This window comes from Diprion similis, chromosome 2 (assembly GCF_021155765.1).
Source record: "Diprion similis isolate iyDipSimi1 chromosome 2, iyDipSimi1.1, whole genome shotgun sequence".
NCBI classification, from domain to species: Eukaryota; Metazoa; Arthropoda; class Insecta; order Hymenoptera; family Diprionidae; genus Diprion; species Diprion similis.
This window is the reverse complement of record NC_060106.1, coordinates 17,095,904-17,121,386: the sequence shown is the minus strand read 5'-3', so window position 1 is coordinate 17,121,386 and position 25,483 is coordinate 17,095,904. Positions and strand designations below refer to the sequence as shown.

General features: G+C 42.2%; 3 protein-coding genes and 1 non-coding gene across 4 annotated transcripts in view; 3 read left to right on the top strand and 1 right to left on the bottom strand.

Annotated features, from left to right (window-relative positions):
- Window positions 1–9,877, bottom strand: part of LOC124416361 (ion transport peptide-like) — a 41,606-nt gene extending 31,729 nt beyond the window's left edge. Inside the window, exon 1 of the mRNA XM_046897334.1 lies at window positions 9,748–9,877. The gene's annotated coding sequence lies outside the window, so the exon portion shown is untranslated. The remainder of the gene's footprint in view (window positions 1–9,747) is intronic.
- The window catches only part of LOC124416356 (peroxisomal leader peptide-processing protease), an 81,887-nt gene that overhangs the window by 36,184 nt on the left and 20,220 nt on the right, over window positions 1–25,483 (top strand). The window contains exons 2-5 of the mRNA XM_046897324.1: window positions 22,159–22,922; window positions 23,232–23,401; window positions 23,723–23,835; window positions 23,956–24,124. Coding sequence (XP_046753280.1) covers window positions 22,159–22,922; window positions 23,232–23,401; window positions 23,723–23,835; window positions 23,956–24,124 — 1,216 coding nt within the window. The remainder of the gene's footprint in view (window positions 1–22,158; window positions 22,923–23,231; window positions 23,402–23,722; window positions 23,836–23,955; window positions 24,125–25,483) is intronic.
- On the top strand, window positions 7,521–7,592 carry Trnap-agg. Its single transcript has one exon. It is a non-coding gene; the product is annotated as a tRNA-Pro (tRNA).
- Window positions 14,001–14,641, top strand: LOC124416274. Its single transcript, XM_046897203.1, has 2 exons — window positions 14,001–14,394; window positions 14,492–14,641. The coding sequence occupies exons 1-2, from the start codon at window positions 14,206–14,208 to the stop codon at window positions 14,639–14,641; spliced, it is 339 nt and encodes a 112-aa protein (XP_046753159.1). The 5' UTR covers window positions 14,001–14,205.

Below are 25,483 nucleotides of genomic sequence, written 5' to 3'. Positions count from 1 at the left end.
GCGTCGTTTTGTCGCTCGTCACAGGAGAGGAAGTAATGTGCTAAATTTTAAGTGGTTAATCGTCAACCTGTTGCCGAGATCGCTTCGTGCATTTTTTAAACTTACGATTAACGCGACTTTTTATTCAGTGGGATAACAACAGGATGAACATGAATTTTTTTTTCATTGAATTGTATTCTATGAGAAAATTAAATCGGGAAACAAAAGTAAATTTCGAAATTAAACTTGCAGTTTTTCTTTTTTTTTTTTTTTTTTTTTTGGTTAAAGACATTTCTCAAAGGCGAAACGATAACTTTAGTTTTTTACAGTACGCAGTTTCCGTTGACATGCGGTTAATTTTTGTAGATAAAATGTCAAAATTAATTTAGAGCCGCGTCAAAATATCTCATGGAATAAACGATCGAGCGATATTGACCAATCGGCAAAAGAGCCAATCGCAAAAGGTAGAGAACTCGATCGTCATGCTGAATTATTGCGGTTGAATGAATCTGACGCGCAAGTGCAAGTTGGCAAAAAACTTCGTGTGAAACCGCGAACTCTGTAGAAGACGATCCACAGAGAAATGCAGAACAAGGCCGAACGAGATCGAACTCAATGAAAATGTTACGTAAAGATTAGAAATTCGTCCCGGTTGTTTCACGGGTTCGTCGCTGATGCACGCTACGAGATCAAATTGACGGACGGACAAATATGTCACAGTTTCGCATTACGCTCAATCATCGATTGCTACGTCGTTGTCTATTAATAGAACGGTCACTCCAATGCTTCTACTCTCCACAACGATTATTGGCCTCTTGTGAAACGTCGCTGCTACTCTCGTTACGTCGAGGTCGTTATTTTGGCCTTCTTTCTTCATTTACTCACTGCCAATTTATGTTTTTAAGAGGTAAACCGACCGTCGACCTCGTACGCTCGATCTCGCTTGCAAAAGCCGGCAATTCAAATTCACCAACACCTGCGCACCTTTCTGATACACAGTGTTTTATACTTTCGTTCGAAATTTTTGAGGGGGATAAAATACGCTCCAGGAATTTTTTTCTTTCGGAGTAAGACTGAGTAAATCTTTGAATTGGGTATTCATTCATGACTGTAGGTGTACTACATCAAGATTTTCCCGGCAACTGGCAAGGAGCCCAAGTGATTTCGTGTCCTCCTTTTTCTGCTGGCGCCATAAACAATTTTCGCACACCTATACAGTGGCTGGTATCGGTTATTTATTTGGTCGAGAACTGAGAAGAAGTGGCCGAGTCTAGACTGATATAGACGAATGTCAAATCCGGTGGGGTCCACGAACCCCATCGGCAGCAATCCCACGAGTAGGCATCTCGTGACCCTGCGATCGGCAGGCAGCCTCTATAAATTGACTCTGTATTATAACGCGAGGCAGCGTGGCGTCGGATGAAAATTGAATCGCACGTTAAGCCTCGGGCGTATATAATATATTGAATGCGTATAGGAATATTTGCGATCAATTTGTCCTCAGCATCGTCGAGAGCGGATCGTAAAGATTTCCTTATGCGAAGTTCGTACGTACGAGATTGTAGCTTCCGCCTTTATTGTCCTTTCCGTTTCCTCAAGCCTGCAGGTTTATACTTAGAACTCGTCGGTACATCGGACCGTAATTACCAGGATCCAATGCAAAAACAGATGCCATTGAGACGCTGATAAAATCTGTATCGTTGGAATTGCCCCGGCAATCAGGTTTCGATATAATTACTACGCGCTAAACTATCTGATAATTGAGTACCTACACGAGGTTTGAGGAGGTGTAATGAGCTACTTTAATTTCCACGACACTCGATGTTTGAAAAGTTAACGACGCAGAGATAGCAGTTGCGATTTTTTTTGTCTTTATATAACTTTTCTTATCATGCATTTCTACGCGTGTTAGATTTGTCGAATAATCAAACGTAACTTTCTACCGATCTTCCGAGTTTAAGTTTATCAATTGTTCTCTCAACTGAAATGTTTCGCAGGATTTTTGTCATTAGATCTCAAAATTCCATTCACACTTGTATGTGATTCTTAAAAGCTTTCGAGAAAGAACTTGAAACAAATCCAAGTAAGTTTTCCTCGAGTACTCACCAGACTTGAAAGACGATGCGTACACATCGTTGAAGCTTTTCCCTGAACAGAGAAAAATCGAATCTACGAATTGGGCGCGTATTCACAAGAGACTTGACCCCCAGGGTCGACCATGGCGTATATGGGTCAAGCCCTGGAAAGGCTTATAAACGAGATCAGACACCGTATATATATATATATATATATATATATATATATATATATATATATATATATATATATAAGTTTAGCGACGTGATATATTACCCGGTAGAAATTCTTGGTTCTGCTAAGAACGGTGTGAAAATTGTTTCGTTAATATATAATATATATGCATGTGTGCAAAGAAATACCGTGCATTTCACGTGCATGTATATGTGGCGATAAAAGCTGCGCACATGCTGGTGAGATGCTTTGTCATGTAAATCTGTTGCACACACGGACCGATTATCCACGGTATGTGTATAAAATACCTGCTTCATTTCTACGTATGTATACACCTTTGCTGTCGATGAAGTTCTGCGGTATCAAACACGTGGCCGGTTACGTAGACCCTGTTTTCTGCGCATGCGTGCGCGCGTACGAAGTGCAACGAGGTGCGACGCCCACGATGGATAGCGTGTGTGCAAGAGATAAAACCGATTTCATTCATAATACTTTTATCTTCTGAGAAACGAAACGCTAACGTGTAATGATATTTTGAGAACGACACATACCTTGTGCGTTGAGCCCTACTACGATAGCGAATCAAAGTATTACGCCACCGAATTAAAGTCACGTTGCATCTGCTATATTCGTTACCGCTCTTATAATCTTTGGAACACGCAAACGCAAACGGGTGTCGAGGAGGAAGCCAAGGAAAAAAAAGTTTGAAATAAACGCTTACGTATAATCATCATATCGGCAGGAGAGGAGGAATATCTACTGCGCACCAACGCTCAATTTCACGTTGTAAAAATATACCAGACGATGGACCAGAAATCATGATTTCGTATATTGATTATCAAGTGCCAAACTACTTGGCGATTCCAAGGGGTGGAAATAGTCTTTCCAAGAAATTTTGCTTGATAGTCAAATTTAAGGGTCTTGAATTCGTCGGTGTTACGAACCAAGAAGAAAAATCGAAGTACTGTAAAAATTTCAGTATCCGGCATTTTTCAAAACATAACTTAACAGGCTTGACTGGCTATTCCGACCGCGGTGCATTAGCGTGAGGAATTTGTCACGTCACGTATTATCGGAATTGTTGTTTGGAGGGATCGTATTTTTAGATTCTCATTTGAAAATTTGAAGAAAACAAAAACAACGAGGTAAATCAAAATTGAAGATAAGTAAAATGAGAAGATATAGAGAAAAAGAAAATACGGAGACTAAGACCACGTGAAATTGGGTGGTTATACACGTGACAGTATCACACAAGAGCTGGCCGTATGCCGAGGGACACTTGAATTCAATTAACCATCGATGGGAATAAAAATAAACCGGCAGATTTATGTTCACTAATCGCGATATCGCTTCCGTTCGGCGTTGGTCTTGTTGAAAATTAACTTAAGAAACTCGGACCGATCGTGAAAGTGTGCAAAAGCGTTATGACTTTCACTGCTTCTGCGTATGGACGCGTTTTTACGCTCCGTTCTGACGACGGTTCCAACTATTGAGTAATAAGCATGATCGTCTGGGAAAATTTGTCCGTGTAACATCTGGATCAAGGTTCCATGTTCCTCGATCATTGCGCGTGATAAATCAATCTCGCCACACCGCGAAAGTCTTCTCCGAATCCTAACCGCAGAATCCTGTTTCATTCGTAGTAATCCTGGACCCGAAATCTGCACGTATGCCAATATGTGGATGCGCTGGCTTCTGACATATATACGTGTCTGCGAATTACGTTAAACAGTTTTTTGCTCGAACCCAAATTATGACTGGCTTGTCAGTAATGAAGTGACACAGCGTTGTACAAAGTGCACGACCGTTCTTCGAAGTATTGAATGTTATCGTTATTTTCAAGCCGTTAACGAGTGTATCTCTGGTTTTTTTTTTTCTTTTTCCCTCTTTCTAGGAACAAAATATTTCAATAGATTTTTTCGCGTCTTGTATTATCAGGAATCGCTAATGTAACGCCATTCGAAGAAACGGACCGGCTGCAACGGGTGGGGAAGAGGAAGATTAGGCGTGATTAATTATCCTTGACGTGGCCTTACTTTATGTCGAAATCTACCAGCTCAAGTCACATAATCAGCAAATTTTCATCGCAAGTGTACTAGCTGGTATGTACATCGTTGTTGGCTGAGTGATAATCGAATGTCTCTTGGTGTCAAATTAATAACTTGATATCATAGAATGTTGGTAAGTAATACGAACTTACGGGCGTGACGCGAAACTTTCAGAAGCTTCGTCGTCAGCCGAGTTCTACTAATTGGGAGAACCCAAGTTCCATTACGATTTTTATTTAAAAATGACTTTCCGACCGGCAACATTGGTCATCGGTAATCGAGGATGAAGCCGATACCTACTTCCAAAGTTCAACAGCCCCTTTTCTGAAGAGGTTTCAGAAAAGAAGCTGACTTCTCGACCTTGGATTTGATCACGACATCAGGTCATTCGGTTGCGCAACAGTGACTTGGAAGTGAATACCAAGATGGCGAACGCCAATTCTTAAAGGCCAGTGAAAACTGGTTCTGCATACAAGGTCCACGAAGGACCTGCAGCGATTCGTTGACGAGTTATTTCCGCCTTTGGGATGTTGTACACTTTGTTGCAAACCTGGACGAGGAATCGGGCAAAGAAGAGGCGCGGATAAAGGTTGAGAAAGAAAGGGTCCATGCGAATGCTTGGCGGTGTAACCGAGAATTGAATCGCACACCGTACATATTTGGCATTCTTTCTCATCGAATAAGCTACTCTCCTCGAAGAGGAAGGGGGCGGATGAGGTGGTGGTGGTGGAGGTTGGACATCGCATGTTGCAGCGTCGAGATCGGCGGCGTCGTGTCGTCAGCCTCAAAGTCATGAGGATATTTTTCACTGGATACCACCTGCGCGTGGATATATATAGCGCAATACTACGGAGCATAACATGAGTACGGTCGTGGCGTGTGAGCATGTATGAGAGAGAGGAGCTCGCTCCTGATTGGCTGATCGCGGGTCGCGCGAGTTCTACTTTACTCCCATATGAACAACGGCCCTAAGCTGTATGCAGCCATGTGTGCCTTAGCACCGATCTCCACGTAGGCATATCCAGAGGGACGTTATAGCCATGGGTTCACCGATGCATCAATTTTCTACATGTGCAGGGGATATATACCGCGGCGCCGTGCCGTGTGTGGTGCCCCATCGCGTGGTAAGGTGTAAGGAATAAGGAATAAGGTATAAGGTATAAGGTATAAACCGTCCAGCGAGGCTCATCGACTCGCTCGTTTTGTTGCTCGACTGGACAGGTGATCGAAATGCACGAATAGTATTCCGTCACCCCCTTGCCCCTCGCATATCAGTCTGTATATTCGGCTATCAACGCGACAAGTATATTATGCATGCTGATCCCATGCTCTTCTACGGTCATTCTATAATAACAGATAACCTTTTTGTATCCACGTCATCGTCTCGTCGTCGTCGTCCCAGTTTATCTGCTGTCAACCTGATACCTTGCAAAAATCCTGCCAGGAAACCACGCACACGGAAGTAGTTCCTGCTTGTTATGTCAATTTTTTTACGGTTTTTCGAAGCTTGTAAATAAAATGCAGAAGTGAAATGTTGATTGGCTTGATCGGTATGAAGTCAGACGCGGGATGACGAGAACTTTTCTTTGAATTTTAGCGTAAGAAGGCTGCTGATAAATACTGCGATTGTATGGACTGTAGAATTTGTTATTCACCCACCGTATGAATGATTGGGCAATTTTTAAACCGCCTATTCTTATTTTCGTATGAAATTTTTAACGTATATGTATATGATATTGAGACGTGAGTAGAAAAAGTTAAACGGTATAACAATGAAATTACGTGGTATCCAATATTCAAACAACCCGGTGATTAATTATACCTATACTGGTTTGGTGCAAGTTTTTTTTCTCTCCAAAGTTTGCGGTTATTAGATGAGATCTTGACCTGTTGTGTGTCTGGAACCAAGTGAATTACGACACGATAAAAAGTTACGAGGAAGTGTCAGAAAAACAGGAGGACAGAGAAACAGGGTCTCGATCAGTTCTGTATCTCTTGTACAGACAGTCAATCAACCGGAACGAGTAATGCGGTGCGTCACACACACACACACACCCACAAACACACACGTTAATACATAGTAATAAATAGTTGAACTACATCTATTAATATCGGTGATATCATCGGGGTTAACTGATGTTTGGTACAGCTAGCCAATGGCTTAATTACGTCGAAGACAATAGAACAAGCGTGGTTGGTAATATTTCTGATCGATTGTAACACGGTCTGTCGATTAAGAGCACAGAATATAACATGTCGTACAGTGTCTTCAAGTGATCGGAGAATCCGTGACACCGGCAAAAAATGAAAAAGAAAAAGAATAACAAGCGAAACAGTAAGTTGTACAGTTTTTTCTTTCTCTCTTAGGTAACTCTCAAGTTTTAATCGCTCGAAAAGCTGTGGCGTGCAGTTTAAACTCTGCTCCGCAATCACGCGGGATTTTTTATGATAAATATTTGAATCTCGAGTGTTATTTCGACGAATAATTCGCGGAAACATTCATTACGGGGAATAATTATTTCCGGGGTTAAAAAAACACTTGCTGCGTTTATAATTGTTTATGATCCTGGAATGAGTTAATCGTCGTGATTATTCTGCTCATCTTGGAGTAGCAAGATCATGACGTTCCTAATTTTGCGAAACTGAATGCTTCATCAATGATATCCGTCTCAGAAAATACTGTGGAATTTCCGCGAAATGACGTGGCCAGTTCTGGTCGTTCATCTTCCCGAAAGATGCATGGGAAACTTTTTTCCTCTTCTTAAATCAGATCACCAGTCGAGATTCCACGTATCAATTCGTTCATAACTTTAGCTATCTTCCAAACTCGAATGAGAGTACCGATGATGGAGTAACGTGTTTCAGGTCACGTAGTCCTTTATTACGAATGCCGTTAAACTCCGGAGAAATTCGGTACGGAAATACGGAAAAAATTCGCATTTAGACACGCGGTTACCGTTGCTGTACCAAAATTGTGGCTCTCATACTTTTTCCCCTAGACGTTACAGTGACGCGTACCGGATTCGAAACGAACAAATCCTAGCTTTGGTTAAATTTTTTTTTTACTTACTTTTTTACTGAATTTTTTATCCCCGTTTCTCATTCTACCCTCCACCAAAATTTCTCGACAATCAAACGACTTTCTAGTAATTCTTTGACAATTTTATCGACGCCATGACTTGGGACTGAAAGTATGTCAGCTCACTTCATCGGCGTGAAAGGCACCGGTCAACCGATATCCGCGGCTCGTTGGTCTAGGGGTATGATTCTCGCTTAGGGTGCGAGAGGTCCCGGGTTCAAATCCCGGACGAGCCCAATTTTTTATTCACTTTTTTACGCTCATAACCTTTCGGCACTCATCCAATTCGGTTTGATTTCGAATACGCTTACGCAAGATTTTCTATGGTTTATAATTCCATTTTACCTGTTCACATGCTCGTGTTTCTTAAGATCCAAAGCGCGACCGGATTTTCGTTATTTGAAGAAATTTTAGCGAAATAATACGACGCGAGTGACGGGCAATTACTCGTTTTACGTAAAGCGTGACGTGCAGTGTCGTTAGGAGGTCCAACGAACGGGTATTGTGGATGGCATATGTGTGATATCACGCATCTGTGAAGTAGTGACAAGAAACAATTGAGATAAATTAAAGTTATAATTAACGCAGTGAACCCGTTACTGCAGTCGCAGACTGTTGGACGCTGCGTGCTTAAATGCCCGCATTTCCAATGCTTATTTCATCTTTTACCATAACGCGAACCAACGATTCATGCTTCACTCGGTGAACGTATAAGTGTTCAAACATGGTTTCGAATGGAGTGAAAAAGAAGCGAATCACTTTTTGATCCTGCAAAACGATTTTGACTCATTAAATGTTATCAGATCTGAGAAACGATTGTCTCGACGAACTGCCGGCATGATCTGCTCATATTGAACAACTTTAACGAATCAGTTAGTTTCGAATGTATCGTGGTTACTAAAATTATGAATTAGATTTACGAGACGTTAAGCTTTCAACGATGACGGATAATCGGCTATTAAAAAATTCTCCAGAGTTTATAGCGAGTTTTGCACTTGTTACTTTGGACGCGATATTCGGAGTTGAGAAAGCCAACCTCAGTAATAAAAAAAGAGCGATATAATTTCGAATTTTGCCTATGTAAGATCGAGACTAAAATATGATCGATCATCGGTGTCCAGCGTAATCGGAGACTTGACAGCCCATTAGAGGAACCCTCGGAACTACATTGCGCGATGATCAGAGTTCGATGATGAATTGAAATCTTTTAGTGGAAGTTCCCGGACTTCCAAAAATGAATTTCCTTATCAATTTCGTGCAGATTTATTACGCCATTTCATCACCGGGCGCGTTAAGCGACGAGCAGCTTAGCTCGGCGGGGATCGATCTATCAAACATCGATCTGCATCTTGTTTATAAACACGAATGGTTTATCATCTGGGTCAACAGTATAAACTAGACACGGACTAGATGCTCCTTCTCAAGATCCGGTTTTATCTCAATTGCAGAACCGTGCACAGTTTGCAGGTTCTGCGGCGTGGTACAAGGTATAGAAGTACAAGGAGCTTGCGGCGGCGGTGCGAGCCGGATGAAAAGATAAGGTTGAAAAGCTCTCGAAAAGCAACATCAAAGAATCGGTAAAGTCACGTGGCGCAGCCGAGTCGGATCCCCATATCAAGGCTTCAAGTGGCCATCGTGCGGCTGTATTGGCACCAGACCCGCAGACGGAGAAACCAATATCGCGCATCATCCACCGTTTGCCGATTTATTTTTGAACGGATGATTCGCGAGTTTCCTCTGCAGCTCGGCTGCTGAAGCGCAGAAGAAGAAGGACTTGCGTCTGGAGTATATTTAGCCGTGGGAGAGAACTTTCCTCGTTCGTGATCCTTCCTTTCGCCCTTTCGAAGTCGTTATTGGACAACGTGGTTATTATACCGAATGAAAAAATCGAATCTCGAAGCGATAAAATCGAGCTCCGATCCCCGGGCGTTGCGGTACAAAGAGATAAAGCAGCTCGCGGCGCAAGAAACAACAAGTAAACAAGTCCGGTCAACTTCTGGGTGATCCAACTGGATCTGCAGGTTTCCGATTCGATTAAAACGCACGCCAGTCTTATTATATCTACGCAGGTGGTTCGCGTGTATCGGGATCAATTTATATTTAGAGTTGAGATCGTTCGTTGAATCCTTGCTCCGAGCCCTTTCGCGTTTCGTCTTTCGACGAGCAACGGGATTCTACCCCCGATTCCGGACCACCCTTGGCCTCATTCGCACCTCTTCCACGACAGATAAATCGGCACTGATCAAATTTCACTGACGATTCGCAAGGAGAGATGATCCAAAAGGAGTCCGGAAGCCGATTTCAATGTCACTTGGTTAACTTTTATTTGTTTTTTTTTTTTTCTCTTCTTCAACCCTTTTCTCTTTTCCTTCTCTAATTTTGATATCTCACCTTGATGTTGAGTCGAAGTTGGCGGATTCGGTGAGGAAAGATGCTGCAGCGGGCCGATGGCTTGGATGGTCTTGGATGACGGTGCACAGGGTTGTGATGGAAGCCTGGAGACGTCCTGCCTCTAATATACCTCGCGGTGGGCGACCACGTCCTTACGACAACCACCCCCTGCACGAGCTTGCAATTGTGTTGGTGATACGCCGCCGATTCGTCCCCCCCTACACAACCTTACGGCTGATGAACTTGCGCCTGTGTTTATTACCTTAGTGTGTGTCCGCTTCGCTGTACTTATCAGCATCTTCGTGTATCTTCGACTTTTCATCCCCCTTCCCCCTTCTCTCGCTCTCTCTCTCTCTCGCTCGAGGAGCCTTACAGAGACGTATAATCACCCCCACATGTACGTACCCAATTCTCGTACAGGTCAACTCTTTAATTATTTTATTCATGGGATAGGCGTAGAAATACTGTAGGTATATGTGGATTCAACCAGTGCAAAGTCTGCAAGGAAGCTTCTCTAGAGCAGAAATAATTTGTGTATTTTTTATTTTCGAATTTCATTCATTTCAACTCGCATTACAAAAGATTGAATTCATTTTCAGTTGTTTAATTTTAGTAGAATTTTATGGTTTATTCCTACATACAAATTATTTTTATTATATTTGTGACGTGGAAATATTTCCCTTTGAAATCTAATTACTATTTTCAGACTGCTGTTGTACGGTGTGAGTTCTTTTCCACGCGTCGCAATCTCTTTGCCATAGAAATTGGAGAACTGTACACTAGAAATTATACGAGAAAATATTGTACCAACAGGCGAACACTTTAATCGTAGTGTAGATATAGAATATTTAAAAGTTATTATGTTGAGAAAATGTTCGAATGAAATTTTTTCATTTTCTTTTCTACTTGAAAAACGGTTTTATTTTTACCAAAGATAAGCAACTGCAGTACTTTTCTTGTCATTATTCCAGAAAATTGTTATAATTCATTGGCAAATCGAAGTTAATAATTTTTCATCATATATGTTTGGCACACAGTTAACTCATCTCAATAAGAATTTTCAGTGTGAGATTTTTGTTTTACTTTCTCTCAAGATTCTTGCAATTTTTAATCATTGCCCACCGAACGGACGTATATTGCCGTAATTTTTTTTTTCACTCATGTTTATAATTGTGCATCTCGCTTTTTTAGGAAAAATCGTCTCTCCAAAAATAAAGTATAAGTATCGTAATAATGATAATAGTTTCTGCGCAGGTGAACGCCAGGATTGTACCCACACCGGTACAACGAATAAAAAGATAAAGTGAAAATAATAAAAATTGAGCGTTTATCCGTCGATGTGGGGCGTCTTCCCCCCATCTTCCTCTCTTTTTCTCTTTCTTTCTTTCTTCAATTCGCTTGCCATCGTGTAAGCTTCCAGCGAAAAGAAAAGGGAATAAGAAAATTGTAAAAAAAACGTGTAATTTGAAAAGCATTCGCGAAGTAATTCTGCAAATTCCCTGCGATGCTCGCCCCACGCATATGACGGTAATAACAGCATCTTGTACACGTGGATTTTTTCTTCACCCTTCTCCGCTTTAGAGGGGGTGAGAAGCTCCACGTGGCTTGAGAAATGAAAGAAAGATTTCCCGGTCACGACGTATGTAAGAACGACACGTGCTCGAACAGCGCGCCTCATCCTCTCTCACGACTAATCAGTTTCATCCTGGAAGTAGATCCTAATTGCAAAATAGACCTAAATAGAGTCGAGGTACCCACGTCGTCTAGGCGGGTGGAGACGTTACATCGGCTGCCACATCATGCGAATATATATACGCTTGGAAAACAAACAAATTATGCCTACTGATTCGAAACACGTGGCGCGTTATCCTCTCATACCGACTGCCGACTATAACAGGCAGATTAAATAGTTTCAGGCATATCCGTGATTCGCGTCCAGCTAATTATTCCACTGCCTGCGAATTACCTGGCGCGTTATATAATTATTATATAATTATAGCCTATTTTTGCAGACTTTTTAGCACAAGAATTTGTTGGGTTACATGAAACATGGAAAAACTAGAGTCCCTAATAGTGATTGTTGTAATCAGACCAAGATACTCGTAGCGTTTTAGTTTTAGCGCATAACGATATTGATCTGCATTTGTATCGTAATTAATTATGACAGTGACTGAATCTGTACAATCCTGATTAGTCAGAGTTAATTCATCAACCTTGGCTCTCCGCGTTATTATAACCGTGCATAAGCGACTTGACGACTGAATCGAAGTCTATTTTTAAAATAACTACCTAGTTAGATTGGAAAATTATCTAGAGACACTACGAGACACGAGATCAAAGAAGAAAAAGAAACGGGTTTGAAGATTGTGGCAAGGAAGAATAACAAAGAGAAGGGGGAAGGAACAAGAGGGTCAATAACGAAGTTGATTTGATCAAAAGCTGTAAAACGACGGGCTGCCGTGTTTCTCGGGTTCTAATCATCCGGCGATGAAGAAGTGTCGCCATTTACCTGATTAAAGAGGCATAACCTGACGTCAGAGGCAATGTGGAACGTGGGCCGATCCCACATCATGAATGGCTTTCAAATAAGAAGTGGGCGATTCCGCTTGATTGCAAGAACCCGCGACATGTTTTAGCTCACCAGGGGTGAAACCGATACCCGTGTCGCTGCCCGCAGCTCCGTCTTCGCGACGCGGATGTCTCTCTTATCAGTATAAACACGAGTGGCATCCACCCTCACACATCTCGCCAAATCTCATTAGGATATATGTATATATATAAATAAACAAAACCAGTGCAATCAGCGTAGAGGCGAAACCGGAAGGACGGACCAATGAGGACTTCATTGCTTCTCCGTTATTCTTCTCTTCTCCTATTTTTTAAATAAATTTACAAGTAACTAATATCACACTCCGTCACAAATACTTGAGACGAACGCTTTTCGGAATTTACCGGGAATCTTGTCTGATGAAAGCCAATTTTAAATTCCCCGATTTATATAATTATTGGATTTATTATTCTCTATAATTAGGTTTGAAAGTCTTATAACTTATACGTATCAGACTTGTTGCGATACCTCGAATATTTTGTCATTTCGTGAAAATTTTCATTCAGATATCTCTCGGAAGATTTTACTCTCTGCATTCAGCTCTTATCAGGTATTATACATACCTGCCGGTCAATAATCAACTCGCAATTGTTGATTATTTTTAAATGTTGAGATTGTGACTCAGCTCATGTTTTACTCTACAACTTCGCAGTATTGACACTGAGATTATGTATGAATAGACATCCAGACATGTCTAGATGTTATGCATATGGCTTTACTTTTCTTGTTATAAGTAATATTTTTACAGTCAATATTTTTGTTCGTTTGTCCGATCATTCGTCATTTTATGCAAGTTATGCTGCTTGAGGTATGGAATTATCTTACGAATCTTTGAACGTATAATTTCTATAATTTTCATGGTTTTTTATAATTTTTTTATTTTTATTTCATATCCTAAAGTACATATGTGCAATTTTCATATATTTTCAGGCGATACACGCGTGTAGAAAACACTTTATGTTATACAATACCGTATCAACAACCAAAAAAATCGGCTTCTTGTATTGTCCAAATCTCGAATGAACGCTAATGAAATTGCGGAAATAACATTCGTGCATTTCGACATATTTCATAAGGTATTCAGATATAAATAATGACGTAGCTGTTTTACATCTGGACGCTAAGGAGCATGTTAAGCTTTATAAAAAAATGACTCGTGTATAACAATCATTTCAACGAATATTTTTACATCTCCCCAGTACAAAAAACACTCGTAAAAGCTGCGTCATACAATCATAAAAAATTAGGTGATTTTTACCACATCTTTTTGGCAAGACTTATTACACGTAAGTCGGTAATTATCGGAGCCGTTTTCATGCCGTAACAAGTAAATTTTTAATGATGACTAATAAATTGGGTATGTTTGGAAAAACGATGAAGAAGAACTGCACAAAATAAATAATATATATTCTTATTCGATTTTAACGATTAGTCGAATCACTGGAATAAAAGATCTATGATTCTTCCGTTACGAAACACAATTCGCTTGTCGTTAATAAGTATATAAGTATGAAACGTATCGATCTTAAAGTAGCCATCGCACTCTCGATGGATATAAATTATAAACAGCAATCAAGCGAGAGATCTCTGTGGGAACAATCGGAGGGTTTTGCACGCCGCATGGAGACTTTCCCTTTTCAGCCCGTTCATTTGGCATGCGGGGCGACTCGTTTCTGCGGACGTTGGAAAAGCGAGCTGCTGCAACAGGTGAATTCCTTCGAGAATCGTGCAGCGCCTCCGCCTTCGCATACAACATCGAGACATTGCAGAACCGCAGGCGACATAAACGAGTCCGCGTTTTGCGAGAGGATCGAGTATAACGTTCGCTGAAAGTGCATTAGAGGCGTCAAATGCATGTGCATAGTGCAGTGTGCGCAGCTGAGCTCGACGCTGATTTCCTCATGCGTTCCACTGCTGGCAGGAAGGCAAGCAACGCCGATTTCAAACGGATTGGAAAGGCTGCCGGTAAGCCGGAATCTGACGATAATATGTTGCTGAAGAAATCCCGCGTCGGGCAGACAGCAAGGAGCCAATACGGGGTAATAATATCCACCAGAGGCCCCGACGCTCCCAGCGTTTAAGATTCAGAGCTGTCTCGAATACAGACTAACGATCAGAGACCGGCTCGTGTTTTAGACGGGGATATATTTATTGGAGGAGACGAGAACCGAGATGGGAGAGTCGAGCCGCCTGCGAGGTTATCGCACGATGCTGATGCTGCTGCTGCTGCTGCTGAGCTGCTTCTACCGCCTCGAAAATCTATGGAAGAATACGGGGAATCGTTGAAGTCGTAATTTTTTTTTGTTCTATATGTCCTCTTATTAAGAAATTCCAATAGTAATCAATTTTTGTTCTTTATTTTTTGTACACACAGTACTGCACTCGAAGAGTCAGCGATTGAAGTGGTATGAATTGAATTTTTCAGTATTGAAATACTATATAAATGACTGATAATAATCAAGATGCAGAAAATGGTCAAAATTGTCGAAATATTGGATAAAGTATTTTTGTTTTAAAACTAACGAATTCTTTCTGATAATGTGTCGAAATTTTCATACCAAAAAATAGTATAAAAACGTAACATAGTTCGTTTAAAATACGTAAGAAAATAATTATCGAGACAGTTCTTCAAATCGTAATTTCGTAATAATATTTTATCATCGGAAACTGATTCTGTAAATGAACAGATTTATTAGAAACAGATATACACTTACACAGTATCTTTATCTCTCGACTCTAATTATCTTCGATTTTCTAACGCGTCCCGTCACTTCGACGTTAAGAATCTGGCTGTTCACCGCGTGGCTAGTTCAATTTTATTCATCGAAATAGGTTCTGACACCCGCACGAGGAACTGTAGACGGGATTTAAAAAACGTAACCCATGAGCGAAAACGTCGGGAGTGTGAAAGAGGGGTGAAAAAATAAAAAAAAAGGGAGGGAAGGGAGGGTGGAGAAAAAAATGAAGAACGGTTTAAAAGAAAGGGAAGAATAAGAAGAAAAAGGAAATGTGTCGACAGGGGAACAAGCGCGGCGTGCACTTTTCTCGACGGCAGCTGTAGCTCACACATCTGCACTCCTGCACCATATCATGGGTGTGTTACACCGCCTACATATGTACGTATATTGCGCAGATGTATTTACATGGTGAAAGAGACTACGGGAGCACGTGTCTCTGTATTCTCACCCGAGAGGAACGAGAGGTTTTTATAACCAAGAGGGGAGACGACGCATTTCGGTTACTTCGGGTGCGAACAGTGGCATGGCGAGCTCGAAAGTGGCTCTAGTGCAGCATCGAGTTGCCCTCTTCGAGGATCCGACTGTTATTTATACACCCGACCGAAACTTATTTTTATAATTTAATTTTATTCGGTTCACCGGGTCTCGGTGTCAACTCCAACAGGAATCACAAGAAATCGCGCCCAAATACTCTTATAATAAACCGTCTGCACTACGGATCCCCCCGACTTTTCGAAGCTTCTATGAATATCCTCTAATCCGATTCCCATAGCTCGATTCTAGGGTCGCCCTTCTACGCGTTAAAAAAATCTTCACTCTTGAACGCGACACGTGCAGACTAGTCGATTTTCAATTGGGTTTAAGGATGATGGACTCTGCTTCGTCTAAAAGTTAGGGATAGAAAAATAACCGTATTAAGAATATCTAGCATCCGTCGTTTTGATACGGTTCTAATATTTTTCAGCTAATTTTGTTCATAATACCATATCGTCAGAGATCGCTTGAAAAAAATTGTACAATCATACATCTTGATAATTGATAAAAATAGATTTCGGATCGAAAAAACACTCGAACCTGATAATTTTGACGTAAATTGTAGAACATCTTTCGCTCGTGGTCACTTTCATTGGTGTAAACAACATTGTTGAATATTTTTGACACTGTCTTTTCTCTTTTCCCAACTCTTGTCTCAAACAGCTTTTACCCTCAGATACCTTTATCGCAAGATTAAACGCGTTTTAAATTCCAGTAACGAACAGCACTGGTCTCTGCACGCGTTTCTATCTGACCAACGGAAATACGGTCTTGTAACGCCGTTTACGAAGGCATTTTACACGGTGTTAGTCCGCAGGAGACTCCTTGTAACGAAATTCTTGCATCCTCTCCAGGAGTGCAGAGGCTTTGCGTATCCTAGTCGCCCCGAGATAGCCGTACCTTCGTAAGCTGACCACTGTTATCCTCTGAGGCTATTCATAGGCTGAGGGCTTGCTGACAATCTGTATCCGTGTCAGAGTTCACCGTAGAGAGTGATATCGATAGCGGTGATAACTACGCATGACAATCAGCGAATGCCTTGAAGCGAGAAGTTGAGGCTAAAATAGATTTAATTTTATCTGCATTGCTTGAATAATATCTTGCTCACGACAACTTGAAAGCACGAAATCGATTATGTGCATCAAGAGTATTCTTCGGTAAAATGTGATTAGAATTAGTATCGTCAGCTTTGGTCAGTTGAAGGATGTGCTAGATTTGAACCAGATGAACGTTGTTCGATCCTATTTTTCTGAAACCAAGTTTCAGCAATGTGCAAACATTTGTTACAGGTAGACCGCAGGCGACAATCGTGGGCAATAAATAAACAGAAGTTGAATCATTATCGGGATCGGTATAAGGTGGAGTTTAGGGAGATTTGCCGATGGCGCAGGTGCGAGGCCGAGGATTCTAATAATATAAAAAGAGGAAGGGAGGGCGATCGGCGGTGTTCGAGTTGTTGTGAACCGCGATGCGGCGGGGCTGCGGTGCAGTTATCTTACCGAGAAATCTCGAACGCGGCATCTTAACGAAGGGAAAACAAAGACAGCGCCAAGGATGGAAGACGCTGGCAGGCAGCGCCCGTTGCTGCAGACAGCGTGGCACCGCGGACGGAGATCCTCTCTCCGGGCTGCTGACGGTGAGCTAGTCGCTCCGCTGCGTTCAGCATGAGGAACCGGGTGCCGATCTCCGATCAGGGCGGCATGGCAGCCAGAGCAGCGAGTCCGTTTCGCACTCGATTTCCCATCGATGTAATTTTTATCTTGATTCTCGTTTTTGCCCCGCAGGCATCACCTACGTTGCGGGGCGTAACGGTACGCACGGCGTCGCAGCTCGATTTCGATCCTAGGATGGCGGAGAACCCGATCGAATGGTAAAATTAAAACTCTCATAGTCCAGTTAGAAACTCGTCGGCCGTGATTAAAAGATCGATTTACCATTTGATCTCGTTATGGAATCCTTATGCTTATACCGCGGCTGTGGGCTTGTCTTGGCGTGTAGGCTGCAGGCACCATTGGTGCACCTGGTCCCGGACTCGGATGTTGCGACACTATCGGGTGGCCCAGCCCAGACCGATCATTCGAGCTGCTGACCACCGCGATTTTATCTTCTCTTCTGGTCCAATTATCCAGTCGACACGGTAATTATGCCAAGCACCAATTAAGCCCAACTTTAAACGCGAAATTCCGTTTCGTGTATTATAGCCGTGTACATAACGATTACTGCGGGAATAGCGAAGCTAACTTTCTAATACCGCGAGCATGTAATTATTGCGCCTGTTCAGCGCGGTTAACACGTTTCGTATACTTGGGTTTTTCTTTTTCGCACTCGTAGTACTCAGGTTTGGCAAATCAATTCGTGCGGTATCACCGGATGAATCTCGCGTTGAACCATTTCTTTTTTAATCCAGCTTCATTAGGGCGGAACCGAGCTACCGATCTCCCATTGAGAAATGCGGAGGGTGTTTTCGGTTAACGGGTTCAAAAGTTACGATCAATGGATATTGTTCCAAGAATTTCTACCGCCGCTCCACGGTCACACGATGAGGGCGCGATTCTTGCTCTGGTACACAAGAAGAAGAAGAAGAATAAGAAGAAGAAAAAGAAGCAGAAAAATAAGAAAAAGAAGTGGACGACGGCCGGGCGAGGCGTGGTTATTTAAAAACAAAAGGTTATAGAAGAGATCGCGAGAAGGGCAAAAGGTAAGAACAAAATGCGCACAAGAAATAGGCGCAAGAAGAGATCGCAACGAGAAAAATTGTATCGGTCGAAGAGCCGTGGAGAGGCTGTTCCGAGTTATACATGTAGTATGCCAGTCTACACCGTCGATCTATAGATCCAGGGATCTATAGATCTACGATGCCGAGTTGTCTGACCGGTTTTTGCAGGGCATACGTAGACTGCTTGGCACCGGCGGGCGCCATTATGTTTTATCTAGTTTTTAACTCGCCACCGTTCCACCACGCTATCTAACGGCCTTTCAAAGGCCCATTGCATCGGCTGTCTCTTCGCTTCATATGGCGAATGGCTTCCGATCCAAGCTCGAGAAAATTATTTTACGCGTTATGGTTCAAGAGCCGCGTCCATGCTTTCGAGATTTGCTCAATTATCGAATTTCCGCCACTTTAATCGCTGGCCAAATTCACAATGCCACAAGTAACTTGATCACGCAGGTTTCACCGAACGTGGAACCTGCGTGTCGGGCTTCTAGCAGCATGAAGTCAGCCCTAGCTCGAGGCTAGCCTGTCCTTTTTGCCCCGGAATGAGATTGCCTTTGTTATAATGCCTCCCTTTTAAGACTTTTTATGGAATGACGTAAGGCCCCGCAGCATGTGACCGACCCCCCTTTTTTATACACCTCGAAACCTAAGGTAAGCTCTATTTATAGACGGTGATTTAATGGCCGGGGCATTATATTGTAACAGCTTTCTCATTTTGACAGGGTCCGTCCAATGGTCCCGTTCTGATCCCAATTGGACCTCGATAAAGTGCAAGATCTTATCCAAGCATCCGGTACAATACCCGAAGGGCATGTTTCTCAATTTCTTTTGTATCTTTCGAGCGTGCCGCCTTTCATCTACCGCCCGATACATACAGCCATAGTGATTAAAACTCAAAAAGTTCCGTGGCACACCTTCGATGATCAATCGATTTTTCAGACTTCCTCTGGATGTAAGTCGTTTCTTCGCAATTCTGCCGGTCCTTCAGGCGAGAATGACTCTTCTGACTAAATACATTCTGTAAAATCAAATTATCTATTCTACTTGGGGTATCTGAATGCAGTATAAGCAGTCAATAAAACGGTCCCATACTTGAACCATGCTTTTCCCTTTAGATTTGAAAACTAAGTTTCACACCTAAGTGTACTCTTAACTCTTATTATACTTCGCGTATCCTTGATCTTGATCCTCTTATGCGGCTCGGCCGCTGATACACTGACAAGATTATGAATGATTAGGTGTCGTTTTTAGTGACACCGATAAATTATCGAGTTACTCCTTGGTGAACTGGTTATCGTCGGTTATTCTTGAGCTTAATCCAATTTTGTTAACAGCTACAAGTGATCGGGCACCCAATATACCTATCTCATCATCCCCAAGTGCCGTAGATCGTCCTTCGATGCAGTTAACCGTAGCTGAAACAGTGTGCGCAGCTGCCTGTGCCGCTTGTTTACAATGCTGCAGGAATTAATTTGACCTGAATTACCGCGTCTAATACGTAGTTACACGTTTCGAGTGGTACAGAAAATTGTTCGAATGTCGAATATTACATGTCTGCGATCTTAATCACCTTCTCTGACAATATGCATACGGTCTGAACTCCAAAGTGAACGGACTACAGTTCCGTCTCGTTAACCACTGGATCAATTTCCCTTCTAAATAACAACTGGTAATTAACAACGGATGCCAGGTACCCAGTAGCGGAGTTCTGGTTCAAACCACTTCAGAATTACGGGTTTGCTGGATTCTAAACTCTGCTACAGGATATTATGCATGTTGAAGTAACCGGATTTTCCTTGCATACGTGAACGATTTAAACTGCTGGGTGCTTTGCTCGGCTTGGCAGGCTTCAGATCTAATCATGAACGAATCATTGACGTTTTGACAGAGGTGAACACATATCCAAATTCAAGAACCTTCGAATGCATATTTTCTATTACCGTTTCTAAGTCACCTTGGATAATCGCGAATTACAAATGTGAAGGTTTCGTTTTCGCCTGGACCTCAGGGATCAGGGTGGGCAGTGGTCAACATGTTCCGAGCGTTACAGGATGGTGAATTTCCGTCGCAAAGTTGACCGTCGCGAATAATTAACGTACAATTGCATTGAGTGGAATTGACGTCACTGCAGCAGAACACTCCGGGACACTGTAGTATAGACAAAAGAACGTCACCGATTTATTCTGTAATGAAATTAATGATGATTGTCGAAAGAGGATGACGAAGGATTCTCGAGATCGGCATGTCTGCAGAATAAGACAATTGCGATTTAAGTAAGTTCCTAGTGTATGAGATAATCTCCGAGATGATATACTCAGATTCCATTCGAGGAACGCGATGGATACAGTGTAATAACGCCGCCAGTTCCACAGCCCGCGGGAGCCATGATCTCTCTGGAATATTCTATAACAGCTCGAGGATTCAACCGAGGTGAGTCATAGACGATGTTGAAGTTCATACACCATACACGTGCGTGTTAATGCGGATCGAACTTCTAGAAGCGTGGAACTACGAATGACTTGCAAATGTCTGATCAAAGTAATCATGAGTCACGGGTGTGTTATGCATCACGTGGTCCATATGATTGAAGTTGTAATTAAAGGTTCCAAACGGGTTAATGCCGTGCCTACTTGGCGTGCCTAGTTCTCAAGCGAAAGGAACGTTCCCACTTAAAACAGCTGACGGTGAAAAAAGAAAGAATTTAAAAAAAACCGTTCAGGGAATACGAGACCGGTTTTTGTTGTATAAAGAATTCCAATCGTGTTTCTAGACAATTCAGCAACCTGCCAATTACCATAATTTTGCTATATTTTGATCATGCAAAGTCATTCCTCGTGTTACATAAGCTGCTTCCATTTCGACTCTCAAGTGTCAAGAACCGCGTGTCCTGAATATGACATTGAGACGAGAGTGGTCATTCCAAACGGAATTGGCCCACGATGTACGAACGACCTCGATGAGTTCATCGCAAGGTTAGAAGTTGAGCATATTCTTGGGAAGCATGGTGAGCCGAGCCCAAGCTCCTCATCAAGCGCCGGTTGCAGATCGTTGCAGTAGCTCGTCAGCAGATTCTCTGGAATTTGTTAACTGTTTTTTTTTTCATTTGTATGCCGTTGTGGAGTCGGAGGAACGGAATACGGTTTTTACCGCTCTTCGTCAGCCGCTGACTTGATCCCCGGAGGCGACGAGATCACTTTAGAGATTGATTGGAATATCTGATTGATAAGTGACGAGCGTTATTCGCTTCTACGGAATCCATGACGCTCTGCATGAGGTCCCCATCAATTCATCCTGTTGCCAATGCCATTACAATTGAGTGATTAATAATACACTAATGGCCTGAGTGTGCGGTGTGCGCTCGCTCCCTCAAACAGAGTCGTACTAATTTGATGTGGATTCTTTCCCTTGTTTACCGCAATTGTTATGGCCGCCACCAATTACCCCATCTTGATACGAAACTCGGTATATTACCACTGCAGCTAGTCTCAAGAAGACGTCGTCGAAGGTCGAGCTGCAGAAAAAGCATCTCCTTGATTCTCATTTTACGCTCTAATTATGAGACTCGAGACTTATGCTTTAAAGTGTAATCGCAAAATGATGATCAAGTAATGAGCCTTCCCGCAATGTATAGACGAGTATGCTACTGTTGAACAGCATTGCAAAAAAACCTCTTACCATTTATCGAGGAAGCAAAACTGCTAATTATTTTCCTCTTTTACACAAACGCCAATCTTCCAAAATTACGAAATCGGTATGTAAAAACATTCGACGAATACTTCTGCCTTGCGTAATTCGAGATTCATTCTATGTTTCAGATGGATCCTACGAGCGTTCTGGTATTTTACACAATAGACTCCTCGAAGAATACTTTTGGCTCCTCGGGTACCTTGATTTCGGAAAACTGGGTATTGGCCCATGGAAGTCTGCTGGAGCCATTGGCATTGCGAAGTGACGAATTGCGCTCGATCGCTCAAGACTTGAGGGTTGGAAAGCTGACGAAAAGCCCAGGCAAAAAGCCTTCCATCGAGTTTTTGGTAACTTGTGAAGTCAAAGCCACCGAAACCGGGCCACCGCCATGTTGTGATGCAAAAGTAATTCCGAACGTGAGCAAGAGCTCGCTGTCACAGGAAACGTGCAACCGATCTCCGCTGACTTTTAGGACCAGAAAGGCTCGTCTAGCTGCGGCATGGAAATGTCCACTGCTCGTCGAGGCTTTCGAAGGAATCCTCTCCTCCTGGAGGTTCTGCGAATCTTCTCGCGGCGAAAACATCGCTGCTGCTGACAACGAGTTATTCCCAGTGCTATTGCTCCTCAGGATACAAAACGGTGACGCAGCCAGCTCGAATCCTACCACCGAACTGCAGGACGCTCTCAGAAATTTCCTCAAAGTCTTAGCACCCCCACAAAGAGGTCAGGAAGTTGAGATTGAATCGACTCCCTTCGGGAATCCTGTCTTCATAAATTCCTTAGCTACCGGTGTCGTCAGCAACGTTTTAGGACCTTCCAAATCTCTTCTGCTGACCGACGCTAACGCTGTCATCGGCTGCGAAGGTGGACCGATTTTCGTCAAGCATAAAAGGTATGTATACTATACCTGGAAAAAGCCGCCAGGCGTGAAATTTTCGTCACCACGGTCTGGTCCGATTCGACATTCGACGGCGAAAAAGGCCGCAGCTATATTTATAACCCAATGCTGACACGTTGCTCGTGATAATTGACCTTGCTGTTCAATTCGTCAACTGATTAGACAAGGTCGTAGAGCGAATTGGTGTGATCATGTAATAAATTACGTAACGTTTCGCTGCTGACTGTCAAATGCCCACCTAGAAGCCTTTGCAAAATATCTTTATGGTACCTTGTCTGATGCTTTTTAAATACGCTTGAATAGCGGACGCAGAGCCGTTTCTGGCATCGTGATCGCCCCGCTGAGTTGGTGTCGGGGTGAATGGGTCGGCTATACTCTAGGGGTGAGTTTGATCCCATGTTTACACCGCGTCCTGGATATTCCTGGCACAAACATCAATCTCAGGTTACCTACTTTCGGTCCCGGTGTAGTCAGTAAGTAAATTGCACCTAACGACAAGTGCAGGGATGTAAAATTAACCGTTTGCTCTTGATTTTGACCCCTGCTACTGCAGAAATTGACTAAAATATATGAGACGTCGTCCATATATCATAACTCTTCGGGATATGATTGAGAACTTTATCTTTTGTTTGTAAATTGTTATCTTACACACTTTAAGCTTACTATTTATGGGTTAACGATCCTAGCGAAAGGGAAAATATTCTACTGAATAAATGCGTCGGTTTTGTTATTAATCGGAGAATTTCATTGACTTTGTTATCTCATTTTTTTTACGCCGTTCGCAATCCATGAAGAAATGCTGGATAGAAGTGTGGTCGTTGTGAGATGCGGATCAGGCTGGGGATCAGGTGTTTTAGTCGATAAGGCGACTGGAACGTTTTTGACCTGCTCTCACGTGGTGAAAGAGGTAAATATTTCGATTGCTTTTTTGTATCTATCTAATGATTCGTCGTAGTAATTGCTCGGCTGTGTGTAATATTGTGTAATAATTCATATGCAAATTATGAACCACCACAATTTGTTCAAGGCGCCGAACAGCAGGATAACAATATCAAATGCGAATTTCTCCACGCGAGGTGAACTGGTCTACAAAACGCCGTACGAGAAATCCTACGACTTGGCAATCGTGCGTGTAGAGCCACAGGAAGTGGCCTCTTTGCAGAACGTCTCTATGGCCACGACGCTCATCCAGAAAAGTGAGTCTTTAATAGCCATTTAACGTTTATGCTTGATGGTATTTTCTCGATGCTATTTGCAAAGTATCGGTAACACGCCTCTTCGAGTGCTTTTGTTTTTGCTTTACACCCATCGTTTAATTTACTGTAAAATATTTACTTCTATTTCACTTCTCGGACAATGTAAAATAAGTTACGAATTTATTGACGCAGGCTTTGTTATTGCTATTCTTTATACTCCGGGTACAAAATGATGGGAAAACAATGCTGGATCTCATACCCTCCTTACTTGTGACAAATATTTTGAAAGTCTTGCGTCTGAAAGGTGTTTTTTCAGCGCACTGTCTATCGCGATCGTTGGCTGATGAATTTATATAAGATCATGAAACGTCGATCTTTTCAAATTAGAAATGCGGCGAACAAATCGTGTGTGTGCTTTTTTTTAAACAGAAATCGCACCGTTGCCCACTTCTTAATTTTAGGAGAAATCAGCGGTTCCTGGGCGGTCTGACAGGCAATTATTCCATGTGCAATAACTATAATTTATCCGCCACGTAAACAAATGGGATAGCACAAATCTGGAGACGTTGAAGCAGTCGTCAATTGCAGTAATTTGCGTGTCCCAACTCAACGATTGAACGACCCCTAGAAATTTTGCTATTTATTTCGGTCGTTCCGAGTTCGTTATACCACAAATTAAATTGCATTCTTCCGACATAATTATATGGGAGATAGAAAAATTCGGTTTTCGAGCGTTTGTAAAACGATCTCACAATCAGGAAAATACCTATTTGCCAAACGACATGTAATTACCCATTAATGTTCGTGGTGCATGATTTGCAGGTTTAGGAGAGATGATCATGCGGTTTCAAGGTGACATGGTTATACAAATGTTTCTGATTCCGCGTTACTAACTATTGTACCGTGCCACAAAATACCTTCAACTATAGCAATGAACTTGTATCATTCGTATTGGGTCCTTACTCTTTTGCGGGAAATAAGTTTCCCAAAGCAATGGTGAGATGACGCTTCTTGTTGCGTCAGTTCGTGGCATTATCTCGCCAACCGATAAAGAAGAAAATGATAAATCTTTATCACTTGTGGTACGCGGGTTGCTCGCGATTAGGTGCAGGTTTTTTGTTGAACCACTCGTTGGCTTTCAAAACAACATAATTTGTTGTATACGTAAAGTTTAGTCGTCACGACTCTCAGGCTACGCGATTACCATTTTTTGTTACCGTAGCCAAAATTATAATGAAACAAGTTTAGAGTGACACATCAAAATATTTTTTGAAGCTCAACTATTATTACTACAGAGATTCTTATTCCTAAAAATCACGAAAGGAAAAATAACTTGTTGGACGATGAGAATGTAGTAAT

Bases quoted from the DNA above. Each gene is read 5' to 3' on its own strand.
- LOC124416274 (XM_046897203.1), top strand. From the start codon at position 14,206: ATGCATGTGCATAGTGCAGTGTGCGCAGCTGAGCTCGACGCTGATTTC. The intron at 14,395-14,491 runs GTAATAATATCC...CTCGTGTTTTAG, and splicing joins CAGCAAGGAGCCAATACGGG to ACGGGGATATATTTATTGGA.